The sequence below is a fragment of the Triturus cristatus genome, chromosome 10 (genome assembly GCF_964204655.1).
Source record: "Triturus cristatus chromosome 10, aTriCri1.1, whole genome shotgun sequence".
Lineage (NCBI taxonomy): Eukaryota > Metazoa > Chordata > Amphibia > Caudata > Salamandridae > Triturus > Triturus cristatus.
Genome location: NC_140593.1, coordinates 1054864648 through 1054884707, shown reverse-complemented (window position 1 = coordinate 1054884707; position 20060 = coordinate 1054864648). Strand labels below are relative to the sequence as shown.

At 44.0% G+C, this 20060-nt stretch overlaps 1 protein-coding gene across 1 annotated transcript in view; it reads left to right on the top strand.

Moving 5' to 3' along the window:
* The window catches only part of FOXK1 (forkhead box K1), a 283908-nt gene that overhangs the window by 97901 nt on the left and 165947 nt on the right, over positions 1-20060 (top strand). The window contains exon 2 of the mRNA XM_085629187.1: positions 10621-10818. Within this exon, the coding sequence (XP_085485313.1) occupies positions 10621-10818 (198 nt within the window). The remainder of the gene's footprint in view (positions 1-10620; positions 10819-20060) is intronic.

Sequence of the window (20060 nt, the reverse complement as noted above, 5' to 3'; positions counted from 1 at the left end):
AACATTCGAATCGGTCGAAACCAGGAAGTGTCGGCCGCCATTTTGTCTCTCGCAGTCTGAGGGGGTGAAAAAAAAAGGTGGAGAACGTGAAAAGGGGGCAGAGTGGACAGTTCCTGACCCCCTAGCCTTGGTCAGGGGGTCACAGAAGGACCCCCAAGGGAGAAAACATTTTTTTGTTTTTTTTTAATAATCGCGAGGTGCGCGCGCACGGCACGCACTGCGAACCGTGGGTGCTCGGTGCGCAAAGCGCACCGAGCGCCCACAGCGCGCGCACGGTGCGCGCACCTCGCAATTTAAAAAAAAAAAAAATTCACGGTGTGCGCATGGTGAAAAACCTGAAAAGAAAAAAAATTAATAAATACATAACTTAGCATTTAAAAAAACGTACAAATTCACTGAAAAAACCATAGGTTTCACACACGTTATAGTTACGAATTAGCATTTAAAAAACCTTGCAAATTCACTTAAAAAACCATAGGTTTCACTCATGTTATAGTTAGCTGGACAGTTCACTCGTAAAAAAACCAATGAAATTCCCCCGTTATAGTTAGTGCAGGCAACTATAACTCACGCGACCGCTATCCTCTGCTGATGACGTCAGATATTACATCACTGATGACATATGTGTCTTTATGAAAAATAAATATTTGTAATATATGTATAGCTAAAGATTAATGGAAGAAGACATGGGTAAATAAGTGTCTAGATACAGTGATGTAATATCTGACGTCATCAGCAGAGGATTGCGGTCACGTGAGTTATAGTTGCCTGCACTAACTATAATGGGGGAATTTCATTGGTTTTTTACGAGTGAAATGTCCAGCTAACTATAACATGTGTGAAACCTATGGTTTTTTAATTGAATATATATATATATATATATATATATATCTTCCTCAATGTGTGCTCTATGTTGCTCCCTCATCCACCCTGCAAGCTTGCCCATTGCTTTTCGCACCTCCCGGACTTTTCCTTTTTTTTTTTTTTTCACCCAGCCTCAAGCACCTAAGTTGCTCATTTGCCACCACCTACTCCCTATTGCTTCCCCACTTGCTTCTCTATGGCTCTCCATACCATTTTTTTTATTTAAGTTCTTGAGAGGGCATTTTTTTGTTGGAAGGTAGGGTCTTCACAAGAGCCTAGAGCGATTCAGGTAGGAGGTAGATTCTCTATTTCATGCATTTGGCACAGGCATATGGGCAATTGTTTACTTTTACTTCTATGGTGCAACCCCCACATACAAATGAGCCCCTGACCCTCCCACCCCCCTCACCCAATCCATCCTTCAGGTGCAAAATGTGCACCCACATGGTGGGTATTACAGAAGGATCTACAATAAGAAATGGCCACAGTTGTGCCGAAAACGGGCGCGGATTGCCCGTTAAATTGATGTAATCCGTCCTCTGTTAATTCAGAAGAGGTTTTTTGTGCTCCTGTGCCAGCCTTGTGACACTGGCCCTCGAGGCCGGGACTGTGCTGCCCTAGTGTTTAGAACAGATTAACATTGCCTTTGTCTGCTAATCGCTAAATCATGAAACCTTCCCGCAAATCGGAGTAAATGTTATATTCACTCTTTATAATCGAAAGTATGTTAGCGTTCTAGTTGTTGGAAAAAATGGCAAAAGCCTCTTCAGCGGTCCTTATCCTGTTTGGAAGCGAAACAAATGTTTCACCCACATATAAGAACATGGAAACAAATGTTGATGTTCTGAACTTGCAAGAAAGATTTCCGTTTATTAATACTCATCAGAGGGAGCTTGGAAATAAACTGACACATGCCATTTACTCCTTTTATTTAGCCAAATCCTTTCATTTATACTTTTTTTAGTATCTTATTTTGCTTCAGCTCTTTGCATGCAGAGTCCTATCTTTTATATTACAATTTTGCTATATCATTTTCTTTAGGCACAAGCTGTAAATTAAATTGTTTATTTTTAAGACGAAGAAGTGGGAAAAAGTCTGTTAATGGAAGGGGTGTCATTGGGTCTCATGCACGAAAATCGTGGACATTGACATCTTAGAGGCTCGGCCTTTGTGGATCAAGAATAAACTATTGTTTATTGAAAATTCTCCGTTAAAAATAGAGGAAGTCGACGTTTATAATAGAGTTGCTTCATAACAGAAGCCACAAGTCCTACATGTTTCCTTATGAAAAACTTTGTAAAACCAAATAATATTTGACACCTTTATGAAGTCTCTAAAGTTTGACGCTATTAAAATGTATTCCATCTTGCCCTTATTAAATGATTAAAAAGTGGTTTTGCATAAAGTAAACTTACCCAAGAACAGTTGGTGTGTTTGTGCTCCTGTGCAATTTCTTTGTGCTTATAAAAGCTCTGTAAAAGGTAAACTTGCAGAGTAAAGTCGGTTATATATTTTAATAAGAACGAAATGGTGTGAAATGATACTGCAATGTGAAGAAAAACTTTGCATAGGTAAAGATAAACTGGAAATCTTCTCGGAAGCAAAACATCGAGGAATTTGCAGCACTAAGAAGTTAAGGCAGGAGATAACAGTTTTCTGCGTCGCACCACATTTATATCATAATAACTCGCGTTGAAAGGGGAGTGGGTGGTGGCCGAACCCGGAGGCTATTCCATTTTTGTCCCTTCTTGGTGTTGCATTATGTTCATCAGGGAAACATTGATGTAAAATGTCGGCGTTTTGCATGATCTTACTTGAACACATCTGCTCGTTACAGAGTCTGATCATTGCAAACTGAGTTTTCACACAGTAAGTCTGACTCCTGGTCTTTGGCAGCAACCATCTGGTTTGTAAACTCCGAATTAAGGCCAAACGGACTTCAGTAAATAAATTAATAAAATTAATTACATTGCACGCTGCATCGCCGGTTTGGCGTTGCAGCGCGCGCAATGTAATTCGTTTTATTTATTTATTTAGTTACTGAACTCAGTTCGGCCTTAATCTGGAGTTTACTACCCCCAACCCTACCCCTCCCCAGCCCACAGCACTCCCTCCACGAGCCGCTACTGATCAGAACTCTTCATGACCACAATGGATGATGAGCTAACATAGTAATGGTTTTTGTCTCCACTGTCGTAAGCCCACATTGGCCATAGAGGGAGCCTCTGTTTTAACCAGGAGTGCTTTTCTGCTTAGTTTCATTTCTGCACGCTTAGCAGAACATTTATTGTGACATTCTCCTTTGAGAAGAAGTGTCCCTCCAATGATAGGACTGGAGTTTGTTGTCTGGTGCTGCCTGTATGCTAGTGTCCCACAAGAAAGACCATGCAGTTTTCTTGTTACACTTCTTTCACCAGAATTTGTAGGGTAAGAGCCCACTCTCCTTAAACAGAAGTGCCATTCGGGAGAACAGTGATGAAGTTTGGGTGATATTACCTTTAGATAATAGTATTAATTTGTGACAAATATATTTCACTTCCTGGTTCCAGGAGAGGATGCAAATGATGGATAAATGGCCTGTGTGGTGGAGGAGGCATAGTAAAGGAAACTTCATATGTGGAAGGACTTCTTTAGGTTAACTGGAAGTGTGTGTGCAGGGCTGTGGCAAGCCAGTTTTAATCAGGACAAGCTATTTTTAGGGCCTTCTCAAGCTATTTTTAGGGCCTTCTCGCCCTTTCTGGGGAGTAGAAAGACAGCCTGACTGTTGACCTCTGTCTCTGAAAGCTGTGCAAATGTGACAAGATAATAAGATTTAAAGACATCTTTATTGCTCAAAAAGTTAATGAGCAATAAAGATGCCTATAAATCTTATCTTGTCACATTTGCTTTCAGAGCCAGAGGTCAAGTACAGTTAGGTCCAGTAGATTTTTCAAGTTACTAAACCTGAAGGTCTAGTAATATTTTAAACATTTTTCGAGCCCTGGACTGTGGTGAAAGGCTTGTGCTATCAAACCACTTGTAAACTCTCTGAAAACATACCTTCAGTGATGGAAATACGAGGTAGTCTCATAAGTGAGACACACCCAGGAAGTACCACAGCCACTGACGTGATGTCAGTAAACTGCATACTTGTGAATGAGAGCTCTTCCCTAACTTTCCCATATAGAAGAATTTTAAATTATCGATTGGCAGATGAGTTGGGGTGGATTGACATCTTCCCATTCACGCTGATCTTTGGTTAACTGATGCAAGAGCTTCGAAAGATTCTACGGTTTGGGTCGGGGGCACTCGTGCCTTGGATGCCCTATATGCCGTTGATCCTTGGAAGGGCTAGCTTTTCAAGTTCCTCAACCTCAGCTGGGAGCCTTCAATCGTAGGATTTTGTTCCTCTGTCTGTGGCAATGTAAGTCGGTAGGTAATTCACGTAGAGCTGCAAAGCAATGAACCGCTGTACCTGGGGAAGGTGGTTATCGGAGAGGGGAATAGAGCAGAGTATCCCAAACATGTGAATGGCAGGGAAGGAGGCAAAGAGTGGCATGAAGTCAGTAAAAGTAGCAGGTGATGGGTGGCTGGCAGTGGCGGTAGGTAGGGCATGTGTGCCTTCTTCAAAGGGGTGCTATGGCCAAGAGGTTACATCGTCATGACCTCTTGTCGGTTATTTCGATTTGCGCGTGTACTTTAATCAGATCCCTTTTGGCTAACAATAGTCCACTTCATTTCTTGATTTATTGATGTTTTCGTATGTTCATGCACAGCCGTCCATCCTATTAGTTTCCAGGGTTGGGCAAGGCACTGTATAGTCAGTCACATATGGTATGGCATATTTCTGTGGCTAAAGAGGAAAGATAGCTGCCTCTGTGTGCCCCCTGCACCTCTTGCCCCTATTCGTGTACCGTAAATGCACGTATATATCTCTTCATACCCCTGGTACAGCACTGTGGTGCTTTAGCCATCTAGTGGCGCTCTACACCATATGTTAAATATCTCATGAAGACGTCACCTGACGCAGCAGTAGCGTGATGGGTTGTACAACTCTCAACCGCCACTTTGCTTGATGCACTCAGGTGAGCGGCTCTGTGGGTCTGGGCAGCCCTCATCCAGATCTTGTTAGTCCTGTTCCAGCTCGTGCTAAGCACGTGCTCTTCCGGAGTTGAACAGGGTTTAGAAAAGAGGAGCACGTTCTGCAGGAACTGCAGTGCTGTGCGTTTTTCTAAGAAAAGCCGCATTCCAGCACCTTGCAGGAGGCTGTGTTTACGTTTTTCCTTTCTCGGCGTTCTTTGAGCAACCCAAATGCAGTTTTACTTCAGTCTGCATGAAAGAAACGTGCAGATTTGCTTGTTCACTTTTATTTCGCAGTCGTTATCTCCAATAGTATAAAAATAAAGTTCCTATAAATCGACCGATGTATTGATGGGGGCCAGTGAACAGCATTTCATCGCTGTAGGGAGTGTAAAGCTTCAGATTCTGGATCGGTGCCAGCTTTAATTGCTTATTATTTTTACTTACTCTACCGTTGGTGTTACGGTAATAACTCTTAGTGTATTATAGTTTGAAAGCAAGCATAAGTGTGAAATTGCAACATTTTGTGTTGTGTAATATCCTAGGGTCTGCAAATCACACTGACCACCTTGAAGACTTTTAAATCTTTATATGTGATTAACTTTTTCATCCGGGTTGGAAAGATGATTCTCTCTGGTTTTATGACTGGTGTCCTCGTTCGATAAAGGTTTTAGAGGTAATTGATCCTTGGTGACTGAATGGCATAGTGTATAACATGGTGGTTATTATACTCCCCTAATGTCATCAGGGCCTCGCAGCTGTTTACAGATGAAATTAATTATTAGCTAGATGGGTGCCAAACTACACCGTGCAAACTTCTATGCACTAAATAGCCAATTTTCTCTCTCCTCACTTAGAGGGCAAGGAACTGAAGAATGGCATGATCTAAAATGTTTCTCTGCTCCTTTGGTCCTTGCCTATAGGGTGTCAACGACTGCGAGAAACTGCCTTTTTGGACGTGGTTAGCCCCCACTTTTTGCCTGGTAATTGATGTGGTTTTGATTGTAGTGCACAAGGTACCTGCCAACCGGGTCCCGGTGCTAGTGCTTCTTCCCCCAAACTATTCCACAATTGGCCCTTCAGCCCACCACCTGTAAGTCCCTAGTAAATGGTACCTGGGTACCTAGGGCATTGGGACTGAAGAGGGTGCCCTCACCTAGGCCCTGCAGACTGCCATTGCAGCATGTATGGCCTGGTGCAGACAAAACGACAAAGTCAATATGGCACACTGTGCCATGCCCACTTGCACTGCCTAAGGTATAGGTAAGTCACTCCTCTAGCAGGCCTGCCAGCCCTAACACTATACAACAGGTGTGGGCATATATACATGATCAGGTATGCCCCTACAATATTTAAGTCCATTCCTAGATATTGAAATTGGTTGGGAAGCAATAGAGTGTACATGGGCAGGAAACTCGCCAACTCGAGTTCCCCGACAGCATGATGGCTTCTCTGAATCCAGGAGTGTTTTGTACCAAACTACTCCTCTCAATAAGCCCCTACTAATGCCAGTGTGGGATTTATTAAACCATGTACTCAGAGGGCACCTCAGAGGTGCCCCCTGAAAACCTACCAACCCTGGTGTGGTCACAGACTACCACCAGACATGTTTCTGAACCCCTGGGTTGAGAGCCTCTGCTCTCTGGGACCAGAAACCATGCATATCCTGGGTGGAGGTGTCGCACCTCCTCCCTCAGGATGGGCCCAGTGCTCGAGAGTGAAGCTTCAAAGGCCTGCCCTGCCGCCTTTGTAATGCGACCCACAGTCTATGCTGCTAGTAGCATATTGCAGTCCCTGATTTACATCCCCACTTTTGGTGGGAAAACCTAGGAAGATTAGGTGGTGTGCCAACCTCTACCAACTCAACCCCTAAGTTAGGTGAGGTGAACCACATCTTTCAGGCCCCATCATCTTGAAGATGGGGAGACCCCTCCAATCAGGGCTAGGACTAGGCTCTCCATACCCCCCCACCCCCCACCAAAAGGGTGAGAGAATTGAAGGAGTAGTCACCCCAGGTAAGGTGCCCATTGGCCCTACCCGCTTCTCCCTTAAGTTTAGTATTTACGTGGCTTCCCCAGACCTGGAAACTAATGCCTGCCGGCTAAAGAAGAAGAAGGACAAAGAAGACGCCTTGCAAAAGAAGATTGTCGACGCCCACTGACTTGGCCCCAGCCCTATCAACCTGTCTGCAGCTCTTAAATCCTGCAAAGAAACTACGCCTATCCTGCAGTCAGCGACCTCCACAAACCCCCTGGGAGGTGTGCCTACTTTTGAAAAAGACCAGAACTCCAGAGGACAGCGGCTCTGTCCACAAAGAATACACCAAGGACTCTGGTGGCCCCCGAATCCACGATACTAGGCCACTATACACCCGACACCTCTGGCCTGTGTCCAGGCCCACCAATCCAGAAAAGGTTCCCCAGCGATCCTGTGTCCAAGTCCAGCGTTGGCTGACTCCTCCTGGACTCCACAACGCCGCCTGCAAATTGAATCCAGAGGCACCCCCGACTTGCTCCGGTAAGAAGAATCCAACGTCAAAGAACATCTCTGTACCCGAAGCCCCTGGTGCCTTGGTGATCAACACTTCAGCTTAACTCTGCTTTTGCTGGTGTCCTTTGCGTAGCCTCCAGTTTGACGCCTGCAGCCTGTTTGTCAAACTGAGATTCCTCTTTGAAAAGCATTGGGCACCCAACGCTGTATTTGCACCCTGCACCCGGCTGCCCCTGTGTCGCTGCATGTTTGTTGCTGCGCAGTGCCCCCCCCACTCCCTGCGCGTGCTCTAACTCCCCCAAATCTTGGCCCCTGCAAGCGATTTACCTACTTGCAAGCAGTGTGGCTCCGAACACCCCCATTCTCCATTGAAACGCATTGGGCGGATCTCTGAATCAGACCGCTGCACCCAGCCGTCCCTGTGCCACTGGTCGTGCAAACTTTGCGCTTACCTGAACTTTGTCCTCTGCTGACCTTACTCCCTTAAGACTGGAACTGTAAGTTGGGTACTTACCCATGAAACCGCATTGTTGTTTTCCTCCATAGGATAACTTTGAATTGTTTGGAAAATTGCACTTTTAACTTTTAAAATACTAAAGCATTTTTCCTGAAAAAATATTGACCTTTTTACGAGGATCTTGGTCTTAAAATAAAACTTAAACAAAGCTTATTTTTCTAAAATTGGTGTGGGTCTCGTTTTTGAGTCGTGTGTCCTTTTTGGGTTTGAGTGTGCAATAAATGCCTTACACTCCTCTGTGTTATGCCTAAGGATGCTTGCCCACACTACCACTAATAGAGCCCTTTGGCTGTGCATTGAGCCCTGTACACTTTTGGAGGAATCTTTGTACTCTGTGCACGATATAACCACCTAGTGGTCTACCATATACAGAGCCAGCTTCCTACAACCACCTCCTGTTAAAGCATGGTGGGTAGGAGCCTCACTTGTAGGTATACAGTGCTGTGCCCTCGTCCATGTTGTGCATGCGTACAGAATCAAAAACCAGATCAATGTCCTCGCATTGCAGCACTCTAAAACACACACAAAACAAAATATACTTTTTACTTTTTAGTTTTAAGAGGACATTAATCTTTGTCCAACAAGCTATCTGATAATTGAAAACTACATATACTCGTCTTTTAATAAAAGATTACCAGCAATTAGTGACTTTGGGGTGCTTACCTTCTTAAGTACAAGTAACAAGCCTTGTGATTCAGTTCTAAACACTATTTGAACTGCCTACAAAATGCCTGTATTACTTGACTTTGGTTAATTAACATGAATAGTTTCGCATAAAATGTTAAGTTTGAGTAGAGAATTTGCTAACTAGTTTCATAGCTATTTTGTATATACCACTTGTCCAGCAAGTAACTTACAATATTAATTTAAGATAACTCATCTTGAAGAATGGGCCACCGAAACTAAGAATACCACTAGAACAAGGGGGCTTTCAGGAGGATCATTCCACCGTAGACCACTGTTTTGCATTGTGGGCTATTACGCGAAAGGCTCTGGAGGAAAATCATAGATTGTGCAGTTGTTTTGTAGATTTCCGGACAGCCTTCGATTCTGTTGACAGGGATATTTTGTGGGGAAAACTTGCTGCTTGGAACCTACCACCATACCTTCTTGGGGCTCTTCAATCCTTGCACTCCGACAATTGGGCTCAGGTAGAGCTAGACAAGTCGGGACGGTTGTCCCAAAGAATCTCTATCGATAACAGCCTACGCCAGGGGTGCGTTTTAGCACCCTTACTTTTTAGTCTATTTTTGGCCGGCCTCCCAACAGTTCTTTTCCATATCAGTCTTTCTGGCCTAAAATTGGGGACCAGCATATCGCTTGTCTGCTCTATGCAGATGATTTGATATTACTGGACTATACTCCTATTGGTCTGCAGAGGAAACTTAATACCCTGGCATCTTATAGTAAGCAGAACCAGCTCTGCATTAATCTGGAGAAGACTAAAATTATGATTTTCGGGAAAAAAGTGCTGAGTATTTCCTGGTATTTAGATTCACAGGTGGTGGAACAAGTGGATCAATATAAATACCTGGGTTTAACTTTTAAGAGAAATCTGAATTGGGGCGCGCATTGGGATGCCATTAAACAGAAAACCGTATTGCAGGCAAGCTGTCTATCAGGATCTAATGGTAGATTCGGTGGGCTATCCCATTACTAAAGGCCTATGAAGGGAAGGTCCCACCGTTAGGCCTGTATGGGGGAGAGGTCTTTTCTCTTGATCCAACCTATGAATGGGACAGACTGGAAGGGGTAGTGCTTAAAAGACTTCTATCACTCCCCCAAGGTACCATGGTCCAGGCTATAAGGAGAGAGTGCAGTCTGGTTTCCTGGAACATGGCGGCCGCTACTCGGGCTCTAAGATACTTTAACACTCTGTTGGAGGATGATGAAGTGGTCAAAGTCTCCAAACTGTGTTGGGAAGAGATCCAAAGTAGTGAAAGGATGTGGGCAAAGGCCGTTAGAACCAGAATAACTGCAATTAAGAACATCCATTTAAATAGTGGCACAGTCACACCCTGGCTCACTTTTCCAAGCAAACGAGTACTGAGAGAATCTGCTGCTATGCGTCAGAACAAATTGATTTATTAGATTTAAAGAAGAAATCATCGATTAGTTTCTCGTTTGCTTCATTTGGCCAGGATAGTGTCTTCCCTTATCTATCACGGTTACCAGACCCAGGTTTGAGAAAAGAAATTTTAAGGGTTCGGTTGGGATGTAATCCAATCTATTCATCCCCACCCACATAGGACTGGGGTGCAGAATAATAGTGGTCTTTGTCCCTGCCCTCTGAAAGTCAAAGGTACTCTTATGCATATTCTTATGGATTGCGTTTTTTATCTCACAAATCGGATCAAGTTTTTAAGACCTTTATATTTTAAATATGACGCTCTTCATAGGAACAAAGCGGTGGAGTTATTGTCTGAGATGCGATGTTTAGATGTGGCAGTTGGGATTGCTCGATTTTCATGATCTGTTAAACAGAATTTAAAAAAATGAAATGTAATGGGGGTGGGGTGGGGTGGGGCAGCGAGGAGGGGGGCTCATTTAAAGGTTTTAATTGTTAAGTGTGCGTTTAGAATGTTTTATTGACAATCGTCTAAATAAACTTTTTTTGAACCTTGAAACCTTGTCCAGCAAGTCACTTGCAATATTAATTTAAAATAACTCTCTCTCTCTCTCATTTACAGATGTACGTTCCGTTTCCCTAGTACTGTTATAAAGATACAGTTCACCGCTCTCTACCACAAAGAAGAGGTGAAGGAAGAAGCCCCCTCCTCCCCGCTTCGACCACTTTATCCCCAGATTTCACCACTGAAGATCCACATTCCGGAGCCGGATCTCCGGAGTCTCATCAGTCCCCTCCCTTCACCCACTGGCACCATCAGGTAAGGCTGTCACTGTTATTTCTCTTACGTTTTGTTATCAACGTTGCAAGCAAGGTTGGGAATAGTAAAATATTTTTCTCAGATTCTGAGTGGATTCAGGTTTTGGGAATGCCTTCCCACAGCCGGCGTTCTTCATGTCTTCTAGTTGGTTAAAAGATTTCTATGATGAAGCCTGAGTAGGACTGGCTTAAGGACTGGTGGCACCCGATGTCACAATCTTTTTTTGGTGCCCCTCCACCACCTTAAGACTTCCTTTTCCACGGATTCCCTCACTGCCACCCTCCAGCAGAGCCCCTCATCTGTCCATAGCCCCTCTTTCACACAAATTGTATTTGTTTTATAGTGCTACTCATTCAGTGTAGGATGTCAGAGCACTTTACATCACACACAAACATACAATATACAGAGTTAATGAATTATACATGGGTAAATCAGTCTATGGGAAATGGTACATAAGACAGTGGTGGCCGGCATGGCTCGCGGGTGGTGAGGCGGGCGCGGGGGGGATTGCGCAAGGGGGCATGGCAGGTGGGGGGAGGGTCGCACTTAGTGCAATCAATAACAATAATAATAAACTTACCTTGCCGCCGTCCAGGTCCTCAGTCTCTGCTCCCGCTCTCCTCTTGCACATCGAGGAACAGGAAGCAGACCCCACTGAGAAATCACAACAGCAGCATTGTGATTGGTAAACACCAAGACTCCCCTGACCAATCACAACGCTGCGTTGTAATTGGTTTTGAGCCTCCTGGTGGGACACTCACAGGGCCGGACTGGCCGTAGCGGGCAATAACCCAGTGCACCGCACGGGTGGGGGCTGGTTTTGGGCCCCTGGAGGCCGTTTTTGTTACAGGGCCGTTTTTGCAGCATAGCTGCAAAATCGTCCCTGTAACAAATTCGGCCAAAAACCGGCCCTGGCAAAGAGCTGGGCGGCACTCCTAACCCCCGCGTGGGGCGGAAGGGGGGCGGCCGAGCACTTTGCCAGGGCTGGTTTTGGTTCCCAGTCCAGCCCTGGACACTCAACCGGGAAATGGGAGCCTGGGCTTGTTCTCCATGCAGGTTGTGATGCAGCCTGCATGGAGAACGTGGAAAGTGTGTATGACTGGTTTGGGCGGCCTGAGATGGCCGACCAAACAGTCATTGCGCACTTTGGAGTGGGCAAACCACTCCTCCTTTGCCCTGCTCCAAGAGCAGAGCAGTCCCACCCACCCGCGAAGCAGCAGGAAGCAGCATAAAATCATAACACAAAATTATCATCCTTTTATGTTTCTGCTTCCCAGTCGTGCGACACTCCTCCGCCATAGGAGAGGAGCCATCACTGAAGACAGTGAGGATTACAAGGTCTAGTAATCACATGTCATCCATACTAGTAGACAGTATTTTTTATGAGGTTTTAATCCAGAGAAGCACAAATTTAGCATTCTAACTCATGAACTGCAGATTACAAAAGGATCTCTGTGACTAAAGCAGTAACCCATTAAGATATCCATATAAAATACAGTCCTGTGATCTGCATGGTACACGTTCTTTTCAGCAGGCATATTAACCTGCGATACTTCATGATGAGTCAAAACCGCATTAGACAAAACTGAGCTCGCTCCAGCAGGAATATTAATCATCAGTTATCCTGACATTTTTACAGTTACTTAAAAACTGTAGGACACACAAGGAACTCTCTAGCAAGTGTTTTTAAACTCCTAAGTACTTTATATCACAGTGCTAAGCCTCCTATAGGTTAACAATGTCTTGCAAGCAACAGAGCATGTGCTGTCTGAGATGAGATCTAAAAACACAGTGTATGTGGTTGTAGACAATAGAATGCAGCAACCAGGCCTGAAGCAAGTGTCAGTCTTGAATAGTGGCATCAAGTACAACGTAATGTGCATTGAAAGATGAGCAATACTATGCTAGGATGGTCAATTAGACCATTGAAGGAGAACCGTTTATAGTCTAAACTTGTAACAAACCTTTAGAGAGACAGAGTAATCTGTATATAATTTATCCCGCAATATTTTCAAGAAATCATCATAATCCATTTTCAGTGTGCTTTGTTACTTTACCCGAACAAACTACCGCAAGTTTTGAAGCCAACATGGATTTCACTAAGGTGTGAAGCACACCTATAGAGAGATTGAATCTGTTATTTGGAAGCACTAAATATGAAATGGATAGTGCATGGGATTGTGATTTTAAAACGTGAAATTATCTCTACACATTTTAAACCAAAGACTGGAAGGGTGCCGTTCCTTAATATAATACATAATTGATGGGATGCAAGAGACTTGTAGAACAAAATTGTGTGCCTTTTTTTTCAAAACCTAATTTGGAAAGTAAACTGCCCAAAGATGCAGAATCGTTCCACAAAAGCTTGCCTAATGAAAGTATTTACTTTCCTTGGATAATTGCTATTTACAAGGGTGGCTCCTCCGTTATGGCGGAGGGGCGTTGTCCCACTTCCAGCAGATGCAAACCTGGGCAAAATAAAATTATAGTAAAACAGGTTTATTATCATGTTTTTTTTCTTCACAGAGCCCTCTTGGGGGGTGGGCCATCCATCGAGATGACTCATGAAGAAGGAGTGGTGGGCACTGCTACAAATTCACATGTCGGTTTGGCTGGCCAAACCGATATGCACACTGAAATGTTTCCAACCCGAGCTGTGTTGCTGGGTTGAAGGCAGCAGGCACAGGATTCCTGTCTCTCTGGGAGTGCAAATCCAAGGCGCTCAGGCCAATCCCGACGCTTCTCTCATGTTGCCAGAAGCATGAGAGCCACGTCTGGGTTGGCCGTAGGGGAGTCTTAAAGCCGCGAAAGTGGGTAGGAACGCACTGCTTGCATGTAACAGCATCATGACCCCATAGCGTCTTGGGAGTTGTAGTTCAGTTTTTCACACAAAGTTCATATTATTTTTCACCTTATGCTGTCTTTCGAAATCTTATCTCTAGACACCAGTGTTTTGAGATTCCTCCTTCATCAGTAGAGAGTATTTACGTGTTGCTGGACACGCTGCCAGTTTTCTCAGGTATTATACCACTCAGCGTGCAGGCGTTCCAAAGCTCGTCAGCTTGGGGGCGGCTCACGAGTGACTTTTATCAGTTAAAGTGGGTAGGAACGCACTGCTTGCATGTAAGCCTCAGCCTGTGCAGCAGTGGAGCCAGAAGAGCGGCGAAGGTGCAGGGCAGGCGAGTTCTTTTTTTATCTGTTCTTGTCCACCCCCAATGCACCCCCCCCCCCCCTCCCCCTGGTACTGAACCTCCATCCCCCCACTGTCCCGCCACATTTCCATGACTGGCAATTACTGGCTCTTTATCTTATCTTTGACTAACATGATTTTTTGAAAAAAATATTCCTATGGGGGAAAGCCCACGATATCTCTAAGGAGTGGCTGTAACTAGATGATTCTTTTTTTTTCTCCATATGTGGAGGGAATGGACTTCTTGAAACCCATTATCAAATGTTTCCTTTCAATTGATTTTCAGGTATGTATTTACATATCTGCTTTATTTTAATCTTGGCAAGTTTGCGGTGTCCGTGTTTATTGCAGTGCTTTCCTTTTTAACCATGATTTTTGGTCAGTGTGACAAAGTTTAAAAGTACTGCTGATATTAATGCTTCTCCCATTTCTCGTAGGACTTTATCTTGATTTTCATCTGAAGTTCAGCGCAAGAGCCAGATATTGTCAATTGTTCAGTGGGTCACAGTTTGGGGAGTCAGGTCTTAAATGATTTTTACATGCTGCGCCCTCTTTCCAGTATCTGAGGCACATCTCGTTCTTTTCTCGTGTTCTCTAAGAAACCCACACGGCCCCCGAGTCAGCTCGAATCATTTAGGTCGAGTGTTCGACCAGACTGCGTGGGTGTTTGTTCTCAGTGCGGTTGCCGTCGTGGAACATGATTGCTCTTCGCCTGACCGTCTCTTCCTGCCAGGGTGGTGGTTACTGTGCATGTCCTTTCGGAATGGAGCATTAGTCGCAAACGTTGTTGTAAACATAGTTGAAATTCTCTACACATACATTTAAGTCAAAAAGGAAGTGCTCAATCTCTTTTTTGGGCTTGGACAGTCATTAATTAATAATTGTTGGTGTTTCCACTGGAGCTGCTTAAACTGGGTGTGAAGACAGAGCCTGTTAATTACCCCCGATTAGCTGCCTGTTAATTTTTAGCTAAATTTGGAATCCTTGCAAGGGTAAATTATAGTTTATTTCTTAGAGCACTGAGTTGGGTAATAATATTAGCATATCACAGGGCTATAAAAGCATAAGATTAAATTATATATATAAATGTGCGACATTGTACTATACATATTATGCTACTTTCCATGTTTATAATAAAAACCGGATTCGACACAGCTGCTCTCGTCTTCCATATTAGCCCTTCTATTGCGGATGAGATGCCCTGTCCCACGCTGCAGTCTCCCTTAACTGGTTGTGCCAGGTGGCCACTGGGACAGTACCCCGCTCCCTTCCTGCACGACTGACCAGCGCATTAGTGACAGGGGACCAGCCTTTCGGTGGCTCTGGTCAGCCTTTCGCTGCCATCCTGAGTTTGAAAGAGGGGGCAGTGATTCCCACCGCAAGCAGGTATTGGGAGTGACTGCACACGACTGAGGGTCCTTGGGAACTCTGCATCCTTCCAAGCCCTCAGGAGTGCACTGGCTGTGCGCCAGCTCTATTTGGCTCGCAATCATTGCACCGCCTGACATTTTCTTTGCTACTGTGCCCACGGAATTAATGTGGCACGGATCCAGTGCCCGAGGGTTCCCTCATTTCCATGGGTCCACGCCTACATACAAATGAGGGGGAAGCACCTTTGTGATCATGCTGTGGCATAGTTTGCTCCAGCACCCATCTGTATGTTATGCCAACGTGTACAAAGGGTGCAAACAGCTGGTCCACACGCCGGTTGTGCTCTGTTACCATTCTGTAAAACAGACTCTAGCATTTAACACGTGCGTCCACATAGCTTCTTTTTCACCTACTTTTTAAGTCTGTTTTCATTTTAATTGGACCTACAGAGGAAGGTTTTCATATCTGTTGGCCAGCAAATGAATTTATGATCCAGAGCCCATTTTTGTTTCGGCAAAGTTTTGCTCGATGGATATTAACAAAAGCCACTCATGGGAGCAAAAGGAAATCTGTGAGTTCAAGGAAGGTTAGGGCTGGGGGCATCCTGTTTATGTCACAAATTTATGGTTATTCAATACAAGACGCTAAGTGTATAGCAAATCAGTATTTGCTGGAAATTTCATCTCACTGTTAAAATACTTCAGTTGTAGAACTACACTTAATTGTCACATACGCACTTTTAAATATCTTTGAAAGCACCGTCTGATTGGAGAGGAGTGTTTTAACTAGCTTCTTACTACTGATGGGTATCTGTGCGTTCTTCTTATACTATTCCTTGCCCTGCCAATCAGATACTTCAGTCTGATCCAGCCTACACTTTCCTGGTCTCCCCTGGTTCACTTCAGGTGCTGTCTACAGCTTGTAGGTCTTTCCGGAGTGTTTTTTCTGGTAGTTCAGCTAAGCTTTAAAAATCAAGTTAAAATGTTATTTAAACAGGAGGAGGGAGCACACTTCCTCACATCCCAGCACTGAATTTGCCCCAATGCATTGTGGTAAATGCAGTGCATGATAACACGTACTTCAATAGTAGTCTTTAATTTTTCACTCTTGTTGGTGCAGCCTGTCCTGTGTAATCTAGTCAAGTGTTTCTGGATTCACTCCTTCATCAGTAGAGAGTAACAAGTCATTTTGGGGGTGCTGGAAATGCTGCCCAAAGTCTTCTCAGTTATCTGTGCCACTTACTTGGGCACAGGTGCATCAACACGAGCTCGTCAGCTTAGCAGCTCAAGGGAGCCTTTTCTAACAGGAGTAGGGTGGGAGCACACTGCCTCACATACCAACACTCAGTTTGCCCCAATGCATCATGGTAAATGCAGTGCACTTCCGTAGTAGTCTTTAATTTTTCTCCCTTGTTGGTGCAGCCTGTCTCCGGCTCCTTGATCCCCTGGTCATAACAGTCTTTGGTTTTCTCACAACTCTTTTATGACCTTGACTCTAATCTAGTTTATTCAATGAAATGCTGATGTCTGTTGTGTCTGCATAGTCTATAGTTTCTTAAAGATTCCAGCTTGAAGGACATGGAGAATATTGTGTTCGCTAAAATGCATGACTGCATGTGCCAAGAATTCACATCTGAAAAAACAATTGGCACGGATGTTGCTGATGCTGTTTTATATTAGGAAGCATTGTTGCCTTGATTTTCATCTGCCTCACTGAAAAAATGGTCTCTCTCTCTCTCTCTCTCTCTCTCTCTCTCTCTCTCTCTCTCTCGTCCAGTTTCTGCCTCTCATTCTCTTCCTACCCCCCACTTCCTAGCGTTGATTGCTCTGCCATGTACAGTTAGGATGTCATTAATGAATACTGCTGGTGGTAACAACGTGAAGAAGTGAAAACACAATCTCTGCCAGAAAGATCAGAAACTTCATGCTCCCCACAAACGTAGCACACAACTCTTCAAGCACTAGTCATAGCCTGGCCCTTTGGCAGATCTCTTCTATTTAGCAGTACCCACTTGGTGATTGTGTCCTGATGTCAGACAATCCACTGATTTTACAAATAGAGACAAAATTCCACACTGTACTAAAGCCCCTTGTCAGATCAACAGTGGTTTTACTAAGCACACTTGTGCATGAGACTCCATACAGCACAATCAGCGTGTTCATTTTGAGGCAGAAATAGGCTTAGTATCCTCAAATGCTGGACCTCTCCTAGACATGTGTGTACTATCACGTGGCTTCTTCCTCCACACCGTATATAAGCGGTTCTTTGGAGCTGACTCTCACACATCCTGGTCACTTTCCAGCACAATAAAAATGCATTACAATCCAGCTTTTCTCAGGATGTCTCCCATCGCTAGATGAAGGATTTTGTCTTAAAGCATTTCACACTGGATCTTCCTAGGGACATTATCTCAAACTACTTGTGGGATAGTGGTGTTCTCTTGAGAATTATGTGAACTCAACTTTTGTGTTTAACACTCGCCTACCAAAGGAAAAGCCATCCTTTTATCTCTTGCAGTGGTTGGAGTTTAGGATGTTGAGCCTCATTCCATGCAAATTCTCAAACCCCCTTTTGTGGTCCTTCTCAGAAAACTGGATTTCTTTTAACTCCTGCTGATTTCATTGTCTTCGAACCAAAAACGAAAAAAGAAATGCAAACAAGAATGAAATGAAGATTTCCAGTTGTCCGTGAAATGCAGATTAACAGTGACACTAATCTTCCCCTGTCTTCCGCAATGCAGCAGAGTTATTTGACTTCTTTTAGGTCTGCATCTGTATGTAAATCAAACAGGGCTCCTCCTGTACTGTGTCCAGTTGTAGGCTATGGCTAGGAAGGTACACACAAAATTCAAGAGTTTATGAGATAGTATGGTACAAATTGTATATTCAAAATCATTTTATGAATTGTGCAACCCTTGACAGCGACACTGGAATGTCATTCTCCCAATTCTGTTATCCTTTTCTTTGGTAAGTCTTGGAGCCAGAACTAGTTCACTCCTACAAACATACATTGCCAACCCCTCAGGTGCAATCACCAAAGTCTGTGGTGTTTCCTATCTGAAGTGCATCCAGGTCTTAAGCTCCACCTTACATAATCCTTTCAAATGTACTCTTTGTGAAGACACCAAACAGGCCTTTTGCTTTCTGCCCTTTGTTAACTCTGGCTACATCAAATGTAGTACAAACGTCCTACCACTTTTCCACCAGGAAGCTTGTGCTGGAAACATGGGTAGTCTACAAACAAAAGCAAAAGGCCTGTTCAGCTAGTTTGGCACTCTAGATATCATCCAATCGGGAGTTCTTACTGAATCTATTGGGTCTAGGTTATATAGTTCATTTTGCTGCTTCCTGACAGTTTGTGGGTTTTGCATGTAATGCTCGCCCACTTTGACCTAGAGATCCTTAGATTTTTTGTGTGTAAGTTTTAAGGTCCATATTGCAGTTCCATGGGTATGATTAACTCGATGCCCAGTAGTATCACTCCAAATTAACTAATGCAGGTTAATTCTGAGTCCCAAAAACAACAGTAAATGAATTGCATCCTGATTTTGCCATCTATCCTTCCTTTACTCTCTGAATATTAGCAATCTACAACACCCCGCCGTCTGTGTCAGTAAGAAGGAGAAATTGAAAGAAATAAACTAAAAGTATTAAGAAGAAGAAAGTGATTCCCCTAAGGTCTCGTTGATGGGCTCTGAAGCTTTTAAGTAACCCAGAAAATATTGTATCCTTAAGGAATAGTTCCACTGTATTCAATAATGAAAGATGGAGTCTGCCATCTTTGGTCTTGGTCTGCTCGATGATGTGTTCCTTGAGTTTGAGGTCTGGTGCTATGGCGAATCGAGTGATTTGGCATTGGGAGAAGGTTGGGGGCTTATTTCATCCAGATTTAGGTCATTGGATTAGTCTTTTTTGTAGTTTTTGGTGAATAGGAGATGTTCAGATTTGGTGAGGTTCAGTTTTGGTAGGTGCTGAACATCCAGTACTGGAGAAGGTGCAGGTAGCACTTGAGAGATGAATGCTGGAAGCAGAGGAAGATGTTGTGTGCATTTGTATGCCATCAGCACACTGGTCAATTGTATTCTGTTGTGGTTGAATAGAGTTTTCGCTAGATCTAAAGCTGACCGATGATGGGACGGGGATTATATGAGTACTCTGTAGGGAATTGGGAGCTTCTGTTGTCTGTAAATGCTTATCGGAAAGAACTGGCCTCAGTTGAATAGGTAGGTGGGCAGGCAGTGGATGACATTGCCTGTTATCTCATTCAGGACTTTAGGGCATTGATGAGAGTGAGGAGGTTGGCTGCATTGAACGTGGAGATATCGGGAGGCAGGTGTGTTTTTTTTTTTTTGGTGTGCCATGTCAAGAGGACATACTGTGTGGCCATTTCAAAGCTGCCAAGTGATCTAACGCCAGATTGGGAGTTTTGCTGGAGACGGTTAGTGTTAGTTTATTTGATCTTGCTTTTGTACATGAACTATTTTATGATGTACTTGATGACCGTGGTGCCAGGTTGTGTTCGAAAAGCGGTTTAAAATAGTCTGGAGTATTAGTATATAAGGCCTTATTGTTCGGGCGTAGAGTTCTAAATGTCTCTTTTACTTAACTGGCAGGCAATGAAGCCATTTCCATGCAGTGGATACATGGTCAGATTTCCTCAGGAAAATTGTGTTCAACAAGAG